Source organism: Pelobates fuscus, chromosome 4, assembly GCF_036172605.1.
Source record: "Pelobates fuscus isolate aPelFus1 chromosome 4, aPelFus1.pri, whole genome shotgun sequence".
Lineage (NCBI taxonomy): Eukaryota > Metazoa > Chordata > Amphibia > Anura > Pelobatidae > Pelobates > Pelobates fuscus.
This window is the reverse complement of record NC_086320.1, coordinates 67,772,237-67,789,642: the sequence shown is the minus strand read 5'-3', so window position 1 is coordinate 67,789,642 and position 17,406 is coordinate 67,772,237. Positions and strand designations below refer to the sequence as shown.

Below are 17,406 nucleotides of genomic sequence, written 5' to 3'. Positions count from 1 at the left end.
CTTCAAGGGTTTGGTAAAGTGGATTTAACTTGCTTCAAGACAGCCTTTGATACAAATGGCCAGTTATAAATACTAAGTGTGTTGCACTTATAAGAGTAACAATCAGAATATTAATTGTAATTTTAAACACAAACACACACAAAAGAAAACAAAACATCTCTCCTTGACGGACCCTTTAAATTCAATTCCAGCAGTACTAATACCATAGACTGCTATAGTAAGTATCCAAATTATAAAATTAATATAAAGAACCTCCAAATATTGACATCCTTTTAAACACAATTTCAGGAAGAGCTTCCTATCTCGTTTCCATTTTGCTCGGAAAGAGTATACAATTCATTATTTGGGTATTGAGATTTCATTTGATATAAATGAATCAATTAAATCTTACCAAACTTTAATAAAAGAAAAAAAAATCAAATTCAGTTAAAGTGGAAAAGGATTGAATTATCTTGGTTGGGATGGTTAAATTTGGTAAAGGCATATCTCATACCAAAATTATTATATTGTTTTAGAGCCTTGCCAATTAGAATGGAAAAGGGGATCCTCTGCCAGTTTCAAGGCATGTTTTTTAAGTTTATATGGTTTGGTAAACAACCTAGGATCTCTCAAAAAACTCTAAAATGTACAGGAAATTTTTTTACAGTATGTGATAGAGGCGTCATGTTGGGTATAATTAAGATATCAGATTTATGTAATATGAAGTGTTTCAGCTCTTTTGCTGCACTACAGGAAAAATTTGGACTACCTTCTAAGTAAATTTTTAAATGCTTAAGAATTAAAAATTATTTATTAACAAAAACAATATTACTTAGGCATTATATTGATTCTTGTTCTACTGTATGTAAATCTAAATGATTAATATCTAGAACTACCAAATTACTCATCTCGATTGAACCTTTAATTCAAGTAGCCCCTTTCTTAAAATGGGAACATGATTTTTTTAAAAACAATCTGTCTTTCTGAACGGTACTCACGCCACCGCAGATATAAAGTGCTTTATACATTGCGTGTCTCTTGTTGAATAACAGTTAAAAATAATTTATAGGTGGTATATGGTCCCAATAAAACTGCATAAAATTTCACCCTCATATTCAAAAATCTGCTGGAGATGTGGAAAAGAAGATGGGACAATGTTTCACATATGGTAGGTGTGTGACAAACTAAATGATACAAAAACTCAAATGTCTAATTTAATCAACTCTTTATTTCCAGAGATCCTTAATATATCTCCACCATTGTTTCTTTTTAATATCGAATTTACATCCCAGAGTAAAAAACAAAGATATTTACTTACCTATATATTTTTCGCAATTAAAATATCTATTGCTAGATTCTGGAAAAAACAATTTCTCCTCCATTGCAGGAGATACTAGATCAATTGGAATTTCAATATAGAATGGAACGCAATTTTGTTTCAAACTCTAATATTAGGATATCATATTCTAAACTATGGTTACCCTGGACAAACTATAGAGACATCAAGTAATTAATACTCTGAGATATATCTGACACGTGCCAGGTCCACAATATTTTTTCTTTTTTTTTTCTCTCTCTCCTTCTTGCTTTCTCCTCTCTAATCAGTTGGATTTTTAATACCTTTGTATTGTAATATAAATATCAAAATAATTTGATCTTGTATAACTACTAATATATTACCTCTAATACCAAGGAAAGGGGAGAAGTGGAAGGGAATGAATAGTTTATATATGTGAAAATTGTGTGTATATGTGAAAAACAAATAAATAAATAAATTAAATAAATATGAAAAAAAGGAAAATAAAAGAGAAAGAGACAAGAGTTAATGAGCGATTTTAAATTTCAATTCAGATGAAAGGAACAAAAAAAATGCAGATTTTTTTAAACTTAATATACATTTCAAATCATCCAGTTTTTTTTAACATTATGATTTTATTTAAGGAACTCAGTATGGAATTTCAGATTCTGTTTTTATCACATCTTTGACAGAGTGAAGCAATATAGTGGAAAAGTTTTGAAAATGTCTCTAATGACTGTGCTACAAGATGAAAATATGCCAGCACGAAGCATACATCTATCAATTAGACACTGGAAGGTAAAAGTTAAGTTAATGAACAAACCTACGCATATCCCTTCAGGGCTTGGTTTAAAATTAGATGAACAAGTCCTAGACAGAAAAATTTAAATGGAGAAGCATAATCAATACAATGATTAATGAGGGATCAGTTAACGCAAAGATTTGTAAGACTAAAAGAAGTTTTAGGAGATATTTATTTTATATCACTGCTGTACTGTTGCTGAGTATATCAATATAACAATAATGCCAAATTAAATGAGAGATGCCACAAAGCAAAATGCTATACAAGTGATTGCTAATCTTGACACTTACCTACATTCCCCATTAAACTTAAACTCAATACTTAAAGGATAAATAGAGAGAAGGACTGCGCTCCCGATATAACATAGTACCCTCTATGGATGTCTATGGAGTTCCTATAATTTGCAATTAAGCATAAAAACAATCCCTAGTTTTGAGTTCACTATCATACATGCAGACGCAAATTGAGAGAAAAAAAAAACAATGGAAAAACTCACAGGGTTAAAAGTGATAAAAAATGTATTAAATCAAACAATAAATTCTTAACCCCTTAAGGACCAAATTTCTGGAATAAAAGGGAACCATGACATGTCACACATGTCATGTGTCCTTAAGGGGTTAAAGGTGAACTCTTACATTTGCTTAAGATTTTACCGGCATATCACTCCCATAGGGGAGTTATCAAGGCAGTCCCTTTGTTCAGATCTTGGGTTACATCGGCATTTAGAAGCTCCTCTCAAGGTTTCTTCAATGTCTGTTGAAAATGGAAACTGAATATCCTGTATGAATCCTGGCTACTAGCAACTTTGTACAGATGCATTTCGCCACTATCATTTGTCATTGAAAAAGCCATGAAGTGGCAAAATGTGTCTGTATAAAGTTGTCAGGAGCTAGGACTCTTACAAAGCTTACAGTAGCCTCAACTCATGACCCACGAGTCGGTGCTCCATTTTTTTAGATTCACTGCTCATTAGTTATTCTGAAAATATCCATTATGGTATCTAAATTCAGAGCAAGATAAAGATATAAACATCTTCAAACATATGGTCAAAGAGTACAACTTGGAAAGGAAAATGTAGGCATCTTAGAAATACCGAATAAGCTTGTTAAAATGATGAAGTTGGCACGTGTCAAACTGAATAGAGTTTATGAATAGCACCTTCTATGATATCAGTATGGGAGAAGGGACTGTAGTCTGTGTATGGGAGCTATAGGCAGAAAAACTAAACTGGAGCTACAATGGTCAAGTGGTAGGATAGATAAGTGTTCCAGAGTCAAACCTCTGCAGGGCATGTACTAATAGGACCCTGCATGTATTCTATTACAAGTCTCAAGACACATATACTAATTCCAGTAAAGCAATTCACAGTGTATATAATCTTACCCAGTGGTGCTTTTATAGTGGATCATATTTGAAAGATCTCCATTTTGGAACCTATGCATTACCTATCTCTACTCTTGAGCAGAGAGACAGGTCTCCATTAAATTGGGTTCTTTTTATTTTCACTAGTCACAATGCCCAATGTATTAGATTGATAATGTAAGGAAATAATTAACTTGACAATCAGGTTGAGAAGTATCTTGCCTGTTAGTTTATTGTTAGATTTATTTGAATTCTAATTACAACACAAAAAAACAATGGAAATTACATAAGATGCAACAGTATAAAAAGTCAATGAACGCATCCTTTGTTTAAGACACTTAGAGTAGACAAAACTGCCCCACCTAGAACACCAATCCTTCTTTAAAGAAGCATAAAATAAATATTAATAAATAGAACCTAAGAACTGTGCAACATTTTCCTCGTTGATTTCTATGGTTAAAATAAAGAAGAAATAAAAAAGCAAAACACACACACACAAAAAAAAAAAACCCAAACAACTCATCCTTTAGCATCTTTAATTATTCCATTACGGAATACAAAGTATTTGGAGTGCCTACCATTGCACAGTCTTCTGATACTCAAATGGTTTCAGCATTGTAAACACCATTAATTCACTGGAAATGTTAAAAAAAATGTTTTATGGTATATAATACAGTAAAATAATAACATAATGCATGACCCCATGGCATATTTAATCTTTAGGCAACCAGCAGTATAGACCAGGCCTTCTTCTGTTGTTGGGCTATAATTTATTTTAATTATAAAAATGTTGGTCCAACAATCTCAAGGGATCAAGATTAGCTAGCTAGGGTTCATTTTTTTTCCATGTTCATGCAAGGAATTTAGGTATTAAAATACAACTTTGTATGAATAATAAATGGTTTATAACACAAAAATAAATTCCAATGTTAACTCAGTCTAAGCACCGCAAAACAGATTATATCTCACATTCATTATACAAATTAAGTTAGCACCAACTCTTTAGCCTTACATTTGCACACAATAGGTTTTGTGTTTGTCAGTAGGAGAAAAATAGTATATTATATATCTACTGAACCCCAGCTGGAAAAAAATGGAACATACATGATACATAAAAAAAAAAAATGTATCCATCATCACACAATAAACACGATGAAAGTTCTCTCGTTTATGCAAATATACCTACTGTATTGTATACATACTTTCATTATCTTTCAACATACAACAATATGTATTTACTGATGATCTGAAATAAATATCTTTAGATTTGCTTCTTCTTTGCAGTAAAGTCTTAAAATTGCCAAGACTGATACAAACCTGTATTTTTGTTTTACTAACAACACATAAGCATATATTTTAAATCTGAGTGACAGATTGGGATAAAATAGGCATTTGTTATATTCGAAGCTGTATTACAAATTTGTGTTTTTCTCTTTTTTTTCCAACCATCCATTCTAAAATTAGTATTTTCACATTAGGAATAAACATTTATTTAAGACTATTCTCTCTATATATTTAATTTAAATTTACAAAATTCAAAAGATTTGATTAAACATTAAAACTTACTTAAAATAGCCATTGTTTTAAATGTACACTTACTATATAGGACTCTCTGCTCCTCATTGTAAACATAGCAATAAATATCTAAAATTTTTGCTGCTTACTACATAATTCTGCAAAGCCTTAAGCTTACATATATATATATATATGTATATATAAAATATACCTTGATGGAGAGCACTCACAGGACTCGATATGATGATAAGGTGCTTTAATTTCAGCAAAATTTCCCAAATCAATATTGTCAATGACAACATTTCAGTCCCATGTGACTTTTTTCAAGACTTGGTATCTTATACAAAGGCCGGAGGTTGCACCGAGGCACTGACAAGACGGGGAGCTTTCGAGTGCGGGACAGAAGGGAGTTTATATATATATATATATATGTTCCACAATTAGATAAGTCTTTAACTAAAATATGCATGATTTTATTTTAGATAGAGGCGTTCAAGTTTTCCTGTCAATTTTTTAATTTATATAGGTATTGTATAATATTAGTGGAGTTATTTGTATAGGCTAACATAGCTAAAGTAGAGATAATACTTTATAGATAATTGATTAGGAAAAAAATGATCTATACATGAACTTTCTGCAAATTAATACAATTTTCCTTAAGGCAATGGTACTCTAATTAACGTCTGAAAATAAATAATTTAAAAAAATGCAGCAACGTGCATATGAAGAGATGCTATCAATTTATCTAAAAAATAATTTTATTTAAAAATTCAAGTAATGACATTTGAATATTTTTAAAATCACATGTAACAGATGAAAGAAGCTGCTCATGTCCCATATATTATTTTTACAGGTAAACAATTTAACAGAAATAACTCAATGCTTGATTTTTTTTTTTTTTAAAGGTCAGCTTTAAAATAAAATTGAAATTGCAAATATTTTGTTAATGACCTTTGCAAGTCGTAAAGAGATTGAGGGAGACAGTATTCTAACCACTTCTATTTCTTTATGTGTAAATATATATATAATACACAACACATGTGCACAGTGCATTGTATTAGCGTGTGCACACATATATATATATATATATATATATATATATATATATATATATATTTTTATATTCATTTATTTTATTTTTTAAAGGTGAATATTTATTGATTACTCCATAATAAAGGATATATAATATTTTTTCTTCAATTTCTTCTAACAAATGAAAGCATTCCTTCAAAAATGGCATTGGCTAAATTTGAACTGATAATACAAAGTTACAAAATTGAATCACAAAATACCAGTCTTTGAATGATTATCAAGCTTATAAAAAATATATGGTCAATTTTCATGCTTTTGTTTTGTTTAACAAGACAATAAGTAACCCAAATTGATGCAAAATGGCAGCTAGGGACCAAATGGGTTTATGGAGTGGACAAATCATTTAAGCTTTCGGACGTGCATCTCGACATACCTCTAAAACACATTGTGTGTGTACGTACATATATATGAGCAATTGCAAAGCTCACAGAAGCTAATATTTTTTTTTTAGGCAAAAACAATGGACGTTTATTACAGTATATGATCATACAATGTACCCCTGCTCTGGCAGCCCTATGCAATGTACGATCATATACCGTAACAAAACCCCCATTAAAGTTATGAGCTTAGAAATTGTTGTTTAGTGAGTAAGTTAGTTCGCTTGATCTTGTATTTTGAATTGGCCCCACCAGCACCCTTATAATGTCTGCATCTTTAGTTGAGTGCAGCCCTATTGGGTATATATACACACACGAATGCACACATATATTCTTATATGTGAAAACGTATTCACCATTTAAAACTATTCTCCCTAATACTCACTTGCAAAGGAAGTAGTTTTTTTGTGGGCGGACTGCATAATATTTTTACCTTCGAAACATGATTATAGTACTGAGTCTGTAAAACCGCAACGCTGCAAAATGCAGTTTCTAAATTGAATAAAGAGCTCTGTCAGTTGCTGACTTGTCTCAAGAAAGAAAAAAAAAGATTCCTGCTTTGCAGGTCACATGAAAATGACAACAGCACTTCCAGTATGCAATACACTTGATAAGAAAATGCTTTGGTGGTCCTTTGACTCCATTAGATAAACTGCTTGATGACAAAACACTAAGTCAGCCCTTTGAGAACTATAGTAAACGTGCAGTCCAATGACAAATGGTACATGCAGTAGTCAGATTCTCTCGAGGGTTGATATTATATGTATCTAGATCTAGATGAAAGGCAATTACCATTCTCGTGCAACAGAACACCTTTTTGTTACAATGCATTTTCTTTTTTATTTTCTTTTTTACAAAAATGTATGCGTTGACGCCTTTTCAGAATATTGCCTTTTTTTTGCTTATTCTACCTATCATTACCTGAAACACACCAAAAAGAAAAAACAAAAATGTAGATGTGTAGCTCAGACATTCCAAACACTAATGAGAAAAAAACAGTTCTGGATGCAGATGAGTAATCATTTTATCATTGTACATCTCAATTCTCTGTTACTTGTTCTAAACATTCATATAATTTGGCGACAGCAAAGCTAAGAGAGTCCATCAAAATCTGAACACTGATACATTAGCACTCAAAGGGTTACAAAAAATGTAATACTTTTAGCAATTTTCCTCACAACATGACGGCCGTTTTGCCGCAGCTCACTGCAATCCTCTTCAGACACATACAGCTTCCTGCTAGGTTTACAAATGAGTGTTTCTGACAGACCTGCTAAGTGCCCCAGGCAGTTAGATACAGCTTGATCAAATATAATGATGCAAGAAAACGAAAAACAAAAAAAAATACCAACAACAACAAAAAACACAAACAAAACTTAAAAAAAAATATTCTGGTTCAGTATATTAATGACTATAAATGTTTTCGAACATTTTGGACAAAGCTCAGAAAAAGTTGTATAAAACACAAAATGAATGTATCATTAAGGCTGTTACTATATTGCAGATATTTTGGCCCCTTGTTTGTTGGAAAAGAAGGCTGTCCAAACAGTCTTAAGGTCCTGCATAACACTGGTCCCCCACAAAGTAAGTTGTGGGTGTCTATCCATTGCAGACAAAGAATCAATCCTCTTTGGAAACAAAGCTGTTTTGGGTCTTCACACTCTCCTGAAGCTTAAGTTAGGGTGGTTTTTGCTCTTAGTTTTGTTATTTTTCATTCGAGTTATTCGTGCTTACAGCACTTATCTTTTCAAAGAGGAACTGGGCTTGTGTTATTTATTTATTTAACAAAAATAAAATTTCATTAAAATCGCTGGAAAGGATTTGCTCTATTCTTTCCCCCTCTTCCTTATTTACGTCTGAAAGTCTTCCGTGCATTCAGTATGCAGAAGAGAGGCTTGAAACTGAATGACAAAAATAAAATAAAAAAATACGATAGAATTGGAGGAACTGCAGAAACTGTATTTCATGGAAGCTTCCCAGATGATTGAATCCTCACTCAGGTGCAGGACACAAAAACCTCTTGGTTTTTAAAGATCAGCTATGACCCTAGCTCACCGATGCCTGCTTTTAGCTAGGGAACAGCATAATAGCTCTGATGTTGAATCTCAAGTAACCTCAAATGTATGAGATAAAATACCTAATTCACACCCACTCTTGCATAGAGCGTTTACAGTACAGTATGTGTCGAGGTGTTCCTTTTCTTTTGAATTGAAACACAGTGTAAACCAAAACAAGCAGGCACAAGGCCAGGATACAAGGGATAACAATAGCTATGGCTTTCACAGTGCTGGCTGTGTTGTCTAGCTTCATGACAACATCTACATCATCTTGAGTACTGGTTCGATCCTTGTCCTTATCAGTTGAACCATCACATCCCATGAAATCCTTAAGTATAGATCTGGGATAACCAAACTCTACTCTGAGTCTCTGGTTGTGGAATTTCCAGTATTCCTTTCCTTTATAAAAGTAAGTGAAGCCTGAAAAAATATATATGATCAACAGATTAACAGCGAAGACATAAAATAAATACAAAGTAAACAAAAAAAATGAAAGTTTTTTCCATCCAATACAATATGAGCCCAATAATAATAATAATAATAATAGTAAAAAGTTATAAATACAGAATAACATGTAATAACATTGGAAAGCATGAGTTAGTGTGACACAATTTGATACTATTTAGGCCAAAATTGAAGAATGTAGAAGAAGGAGAAATATGTTTGTAAAAAAACATTTCTAAAACTTTATAAGTCGGAGGACATGAACATCTTGTAATGCATCATCTAAAGCTCTGGCTTGGTAGATAAAAGATGCAACATTTTACGTTTAGAAATCCAGTCCATACACTCACATCCAGAAATACACTCCATACAATGTGGCAACAGAGTGCAAATACTATAAGCAAAATTAGTACAGAATTTTTTTTTCTGTGAAGCACAGAAACATAGGAGAGCATTTTGAACCCAAATGTACAAAAACAGGAGAGCCATCAAATGCATTTCATGCCTAGCGTGGCATCAGTATTTAATATAGTGCCTTGATCTGCTTTCCTGATTGTTTTGTTTAAACATTTAACATTACCAAATTTCTTTAGCGAACTGAGCACTGAAGAGCACACAACACTTTAGCGGCAATGCAGCTCAACTTCTTAAATATTTGATATTTTTTTGGTCATGTTTGTATTTTTTGGGTCTATATCATTATATGAAAGTAACTAAGATGACAACAAACAAAGTAAAACCAATGGAAAGTGAAGACTGCAGTCAGAGGTCTACAGTCTATTATAAAAGATAAGTATTGGTCTCAGATATTAGCGGGAGAACTGCTATTCAACTACCATAGTTAGGTTTATAATTGAATCTAGCCTGAAATAATCAATTCTGCAGTGAACATCATTATAAGTCTGAAAAATGTATATTATACACTAGCTGCTCACCATTTTCTTTGTCAACAAAAGCACCTTGCGGAGATTCTGGTATTCCTTTCCATATGGATATTAACTTGGGATAGCCAGGATCCATTACTCTCATTTCTTCATTGTAACGCCAGTACCTGCAAAATAATGCACTTGGTCAGTAAAAATTTACATTTATTTGAAAAAAATTGCTGAACTTGGGTATCATACTGCCTGTTCTGATTGTTACTCAAACAGAGTCCAAGAGAGAATAACAATGATAGAAATAAAGACTACACATGTTTTTTAATTTGTGTGTTTTTTTTTTTTTTTTTTTTAAATATGAACAAATTGCAGGAAGAGAAGTAGCAGAGGGGTGTGTTCTGCCTCTAACAGGACTTTGGGACATTTTATACAGCACGCACAAATGGTGAAGTGTGTTTGTTTAACGTAAAGCCATTTAAGGATTAATGACGTGGCCACGCATTTCACCATAATGCTTTAAGGCATTGTAAATTTGCAAGATTTTACTTTGACATTGCATTTAAAAACATAAATGTATTTTTTAATTAACCATTTGTATATATATAATTGAAAATAATATCAGTAACAATATGATTGGTGGATCGTTGTACTATTGCCTGGACCAGATGAACTACATACATTAAAATGAGAAATAGGTTATACTTTAGCACATAGCCTTTAACTATTTAGTAAGCAGCATTGGTGTAAAAGCTCTGGATCCTGAAGATTGTGTTTCAGTAATTAATGTTATTGCTACTGCTACTCTGTTTTTAACTTATTTCTACCCATTTTCTGCTCTAATCTCACACATTTTTATAAACATTTTCTGTTGTGCAAAATGTTTACAAATAGGCTTGCAAAGCCATAACAGCCCAAGCAAGCTTCATAATGTTATACAAGAAAATACATGGGCATGTCATGAATGATTGAACACATTTTTTGTAACTTAAACCCAGGATATATATTTCAGGCTAGGTATTAACTTCTAAAAGGTAGACATAGGTAAGCTGCTCACATGTTAGGCATTAAAGGCAGCTTAATGGGAGTTACATTCAATGAGAATGAGAATGCTTAAAGCGAAGAAGAAAACGCCCCTGGAAGTGCTCCAGGTACATTTCAGAAAGAATGAACACAAATCAAAAAGAAAAAACATTTGTCAGTTCACCATGTAGGAAAGTCAGGCATACTCTTGTGGTAGATAGTGCCAGCATTGATACGAGGAGCTACCTCTGAGGTCAGCCGATACCCTATTGTGGGAACACAGGGTCCAACCAAGATAGTCCCGGTATCAGGCCCCATAGCCCACCTAGTTGAAGGTAGAGGGCAGGATCATGCCAACGAAGTAGGCCCACAGAGGTCCTCCAGATCATCCACTCGGGTGAAGTGGCGTGCAGGCTCACAGAGGTGGTTGATTCATGCTGCAGTGGAGGTGAGGCTCCAATGTTTTGTGGCGAAGCTGCTTCTGGCTTCAAATGTGTAGCTGTGGGATTGAACAGGGGACGTCGCTGCAGCGGCCGCCATTTTTTAGCTCTTTTTGCGTTGAGGGCAGGAGTAGGCAGGAGTTGAGCAAGTTTACTGCTGACACAAGGATGAGGAGAGCTGCTGCCTCTCTCCAGTTCCAGCAACTGCAGGCCGCATTGAGCCATCTTGGGCTCACGAGTTACAAAACTCTCGAGTAAGGAGTCAGAATGTTTAATCTAACAATTTACCCCATAGTGAGAATAACGGTAAAAGTCTCTGACATTTCGAGACATTATATATATGATACAATTTTCTATCACCCAACCATGCTGATTAGAAGTTATTCTAATACATTACTTAAGAATACATTCACTAAAGTACAAAATTTATTATGTACCTGTTTGGAAATATTATATGACAGACGATATACTGATAAGAGGAATACTTTGTATTAGGTTTTTTTTAGACTAAACCTAATTAATTAATGTCTATGTTCTGTGTCAGTATATACATTGATTTACTGAGAATTCATTTTGACCCCAAGTTGTACCATGAATGACCTGATTTTGTTACTAAATGCTCTACTCAACGTTCTATTTTTAGAAAGAGGGTAATTGTTCAATTTGATAATTAAGACTGCTGAATGACTGCCTTCATTATAATAACTCTTCCTAATGAATCAACAACTACATAGAAAGCTAGTTCATTTGCCAGCAAATGATTATTAGTTTAGATGAAAATTAAATTTAGGTATCTATGTGATACGAGGGCCATCTTGATTTAATTAAGATATAATGGTATCTTGTCTCTCATGCCCTTTACAGGGTGAGTTAGTATGTGTTTATAAATATGTGAATCTTTTTTTGTAAATTAAAAAATCTCAAGAATATATTCTAATCATAAATTCCACATGTAAAATACATATAAAGATATATCTACCTATTCGGGAATAGCAGCAGTAAAAATACTGGGTTTTGTATCTGCTAATTTGTATAAATAAGCAGGTAATTTTCCCTAGATTTTTAATATGCAATAGGTTAGATTCACCCCCTCTGTGGTATAAAAAGTGGCGAAACCTAAAACACACCAAAAATGACAAGAACATGAAAACATATAATTGGAGGGTACTCATACTGTCACTCATACTATAAAAATATATTTTATAGGGAGTATAAAAATGTATATGTTTTTTTCTAAATGCAAAATAGGAGTGAAATTACTGGGAAGTAACAACATTAACTAAATTCTTTGTCTCCTTATGACTCAATTGCCTGGACCAACGTTTGACCAAATGCATCCATTTCTGAGGTTAAGACCACTAATAAATTGTGCCTAAACTATGAAGGGAAGACCAAATAACTGATCTGCATACTTGTTTGGCTGAATCAGGACTATCTAGGAATCTAACGTTGAATAGAATCAAAAGATGGTCTGAATTATGAAATTCAGCTGTTCTTTAGTGGTAAATCCAATGAGCTCCTGGCAATATTTATGGTCTTGACAAAACACAGGCAGGCTCATGAGCGGGGGGTGGGGGTGCTAAGATACAATAGGAGGGACCTACTGCCTCCCCAGGCCCCCACACATGAGCAGCGGGTGGGGGCCCTAGTGACTGTTGTCCCACCCATCAGCGGCAGGTGAAGGCCCTAGTGAAAATAGGAGGAAAGGACCTATTGTCCCACCCCGGGCCCCACGCATAAGCGGCATGTGGGGGCCCTAGTGACAATAGGGGGGGGACCTATTGCCCCCCCCTGGTCTCCACCCATGAGCGGCATGTGGGGGCCCTAATGAAAATAGGGAGGGAGGACCTATTGTCCCCCCCCCCAGTCTCCACCCATGAGCAGTGGGTGGGGGCCCTAAGATACAATAGGGGGTCCTACTGCCTCCCAAGCTCCTACCCATGAGCAGTGGGTGGGGGCCCTAGTTTTAAAATTTGTGGTTTTAGAATCTGTTTCTGACAGCCAGGTTATCCTTGAGACTCATAGTAAATTTACTTCTAAACCCAGCACTGGCTAGGGTGCCCACCTTCTTCATCTTTCTGCATAAATTCACTATGAGTTTCAAGGATAACCTGGCTGTCAGAAAGCGATTCTAAAACCACAAATGTTTCGCATTTGTTGTTGTCCACACAATTTTTCTTGAAAACAGGGTGAGGAAAGATCTGTTCTGAAGTCTCTAAAATATTCTTTCAAATTTTTACCCAGGCAACTGACCTGGAGTTTTGGTCCAGGAACTGTTTGAAAGTAATAGACACAGAACTCTCATAGCTCTTCTGAGAAAAAAGATGAAGCTTTGAATACTTTGATACAAACTTATTTTAATTTCTTTTGTGTTTTGTTTTGTAGAAAAAATATTCATATGTTCAATGATAAGCTCCAGAAACATAAAAGATGGGAATTCTTATTGTAATCATGTTGACACCATCTAAATGTCTTTTCTTAGCAGTTTATAATCTCTCATCTAAAATGCTTACTCTTTCTTGCGGCTAAAACAATCGTGATCTTTGAGAAAACAGTTGCAGAGAAGAATTTTGTTTGCATCCTAAATGGAAAATCTCATGAACCGTCAGATCGATCTGGTGATGAGACATGACAGCATGCATGTTTTAGGTCCACAGACACCATACAGTCTGCTTTGTCTATGATTTGAGTTAAAGAGTGAACTATTTGCATTTTTAACTTCTTTTTAAGCCAAACTTGTTCACCTTTTCAGGTCTAACTTAGGTCAAAATGATCAATCTGTCTTTTTAAACAAAATAAAAAAAATAAAAACACTTCAATATGAATCATAACTTTTTTCTTCTGAAGAAACTTCTTCTATAGCTGTTTTTTGTCAGAGGCCTTTTATTTTTTTTAATTATATATTTCTGTTTATGAATAATTTTGTATAAAAAAGCAATACATATAAAATTGTATAGATATTGTTTGCCATGTATACAACTACATAGTTACTTACAATTATATGATCAAAAAAATACAAGAATAAAGATATAGAAAAAAACAAAACAACATTTCTCCTCTCTATCTCTCCATTTTATTGGTGTATTCTTTTTACTGAGGACAGAATGTAACACAATATATGTAATATAAGCTTTTATATTCTATATCTAAGAGATACAAAGAGGGGGGAAAAAAAGAATATACAGTCACTCAGTATCTTACATTTATTTATATATATATATATATATATATATATTAATTGTTGTCTCTGGTGTCTCAGTACCGATTATTCCAAATTTTTAGAGGTTTCTGGAGTATTTACGCTTGTGTTTAACTATTATTCTCACAGGGAACAAGGAATAAGATTTAGTTTGCATTGCAGACCATTTTGACCAAATCTTATCATATAAAGATATTGTCGAGACATCTCTATTATAAAAGTATTTCTCTGCAGATGCTTGGAATTTAATTTGAGTTTCAGTCTCAAGTCATGATGGAACAGTTTGTGTTCTCCAGAGTCTAGCTAAACATATCTTGCAGGCCAATAATATATTTATTATAAGAAATATAGTATGTTTGTTTGTAGTAGGAAAGTTTAAGTGCAAGATAAAAGTCTGAGGAGTTATTATATATGACAATTCTAATATTTCTGAAATAACTTCTGATATTTTATTTTTGATATTGACCAAATAAGAACATTCCCACCAGATATGTAATAGTGATCTTTTGTTGACATCTCCAACATAAATCATTAGTTTTTTTTTAAATTTCACTATACGAGTAGGAACCAAATACCATCTGTGAGCCAACTTATAAAACAGTTCATGCAGATTGATACAACAGACTGCTTTTCTAGTCCTATTCCAAGCTTGATACCATTTCTGTGTTGATACATTTAGATCACTTTCCCATTTTTTGGAAAGCTTTAGGTTTGTCAATTGTTTTAGAGTTAGCAAGAAAGTTTTAAATCTTTGAAACTAAGTTTTTTGGGGGATGGTATATCAATATCTTCCCATATATTTGAATCTGATATAGAATTTACTAAAAAAAAAAAAAAAAAAAAAAAAGTTTTTGATTCTAATATAACTAAATAATTATTTTGCAGGCAATCCAAATATTCTCAGAATATCAGGGAATAGCATCAAATGATCTAAATGAAATAGGTCTCCCACCCTACTAACACCAGCTGCTTTCCATCGTCTTAAATCTAAGTCTATAATATATAAAGATAAACATTCAATGGGAGTATATTTAGCAAGAATGTTGCAATTATATCTCTTTCTAATCTTATGTACTGATAATATAATGCTCTTTATTAGATAACCATCTATCTTCATTTTGTTTAGTAGGTTGGGAGAAGACCAACATAATAAATATGGCTCACAGATTCCTATTCTATATTTTTCAATACTGTACCATCCTAAATTAATCTCCTTCCTTCTCTTCCATGCTAACATATTGAAGAGTTGAAATGAATCATGATAACGATTTATATCTGGATATCCCAAACCGTCTTGTAATATACTTCTCTTACGGATTCTATTAGGAATCCTAGGTTTTCTGGATGCCCAGACCAATCTTGAAAATGCCAGGTCGAATTGTTTTTTTTAAATAAGATTTGAAACCTGATATGGTATAGTTCTAAACAAGTATTTATTCTGAGCATAAGAACTATCGGTCAAAGTGCAAAACTCTGACCAGTAGTAAAAAAGGGGTTACAGGGGTAGTATAGGGCTTAACCCTGAATATATGACTATCAAAGCGGAGGGAGTGAGAAGAGTTCCCCGTAAAAACGGGGTCCTTAATCTCACTACCGCTACCCCCAGTCTTAGTATCAAAACAATAAGAGCAACGAAAATAACAAAAACTTTAATAGAACAACTTTAAGGAAAAAAATATAATATCAAAAAACACACCACCTATTAAATCACCCCACTCAGTGAGGGTTAAAAACAAGATAATACGATGCGACTGTAAATGTGGACTGGCGAACCAGTGTGGCTGGGTACCTATTGGAATGCAAGTAGCAACAGCAATCACAAAAAGTACTGGTGTATCAAGTTTCTAGACACAATATAGTTTGTAAAGATACATAGTTGCTAATCAAGCTTCCCTTGGAACCTCAGCCTACCTGTCACTGATTAATGCCAGGAAACAGCACCAAAGCCGGGGGATTCCCCCAATTGCAGTGTTCCTAGGAACAGCTGATATCTAGTTAAATCTGTATAATAGCTTCCGAGAATCCTAAGGTGTACTTAAGTTTAGTCCAATATCAAAAGTGCCTGGTATATCCAGTGCACCAAAAGGAAGTAAATCGAAAGGAAAGTAAGATCAAACAGTATATACAGAGAAAACAAAGTAATGAAAGGGACTGAGTCTAAACAGAGTTTTGCAAATAATACAATTACCATTGCTGCTCCTAACTCAGAATAATCCCTCTAGTCTGTACCTAGGGCTGTGAGGTTTTCCCTCAAGTTGTCAAAGCAGTCAGCATCAAAAGTATATCAGTGTGTCCAATCATGTGGAACAAACTGCCCAACGCGCGTTTCGGCGGTCTCACCGCCTTTCTCAAGGGCAAATAGTGGTACATAATGAGCCTCCCTTTACCTTGTTTATATACCCAACCATCTACTAATCCAGTAGAAGGTGGGGTTTCTAATTGCCCGCCAGCCGCATCCAATAATTACCGCTGGTGGTGTTGTGCGCATGTCCCTTTCCCCGGCGCATGCGCGGGAACTTCTCCCCCTTCATGGGTACAGAGCCTCCACCCGCGCATGCGTCAGAACTTAGTCTTCGGGCCAGGCAGAATATCCGCTTGTGGACATGCGTATGTCGGATACTAGATAGCGGCGCATGCGCACAGAGTATGTATGTGTCAGTCTGTTCGCGCATGCGCCAAAAACTCAGGATTGGGCGATACGCTCACGGCAGTACGCCGTCAAGTATTGGCGCATGCGTGCGAACTTGGTGTTTATAAGTATTTATTCTTGCGCATGCGTCTGGACTTAGTCACCAACTCAGGCAGTCCACCTGGCAAGGATGGTAAAAGTAGTGGATGATAAATCGGCTGCCTACCAAAATAGCCCCTAACGATTTCAGCAATGTCTGGAATCTAAGAGATTATTATCTTAAGCAGTATTAAGGGCCCCAGAGTATAGGCATAT

General features: G+C 34.2%; 1 protein-coding gene across 2 annotated transcripts in view; it reads right to left on the bottom strand.

Annotated features, from left to right (window-relative positions):
• Nucleotides 1-6,117: 6,117 nt before the first annotated feature.
• The window catches only part of MMP16 (matrix metallopeptidase 16), a 240,503-nt gene continuing 229,214 nt past the window's right edge, over nt 6,118-17,406 (bottom strand). For both annotated transcript variants that reach the window (XM_063451271.1, XM_063451272.1), the window contains 2 exons: nt 9,861-9,976; nt 6,118-8,901 (listed from right to left, as the gene is read on the bottom strand). In XM_063451271.1, the coding sequence (XP_063307341.1) occupies nt 8,567-8,901; nt 9,861-9,976 (451 nt within the window). In that variant the 3' untranslated portion in view covers nt 6,118-8,566. The remainder of the gene's footprint in view (nt 8,902-9,860; nt 9,977-17,406) is intronic.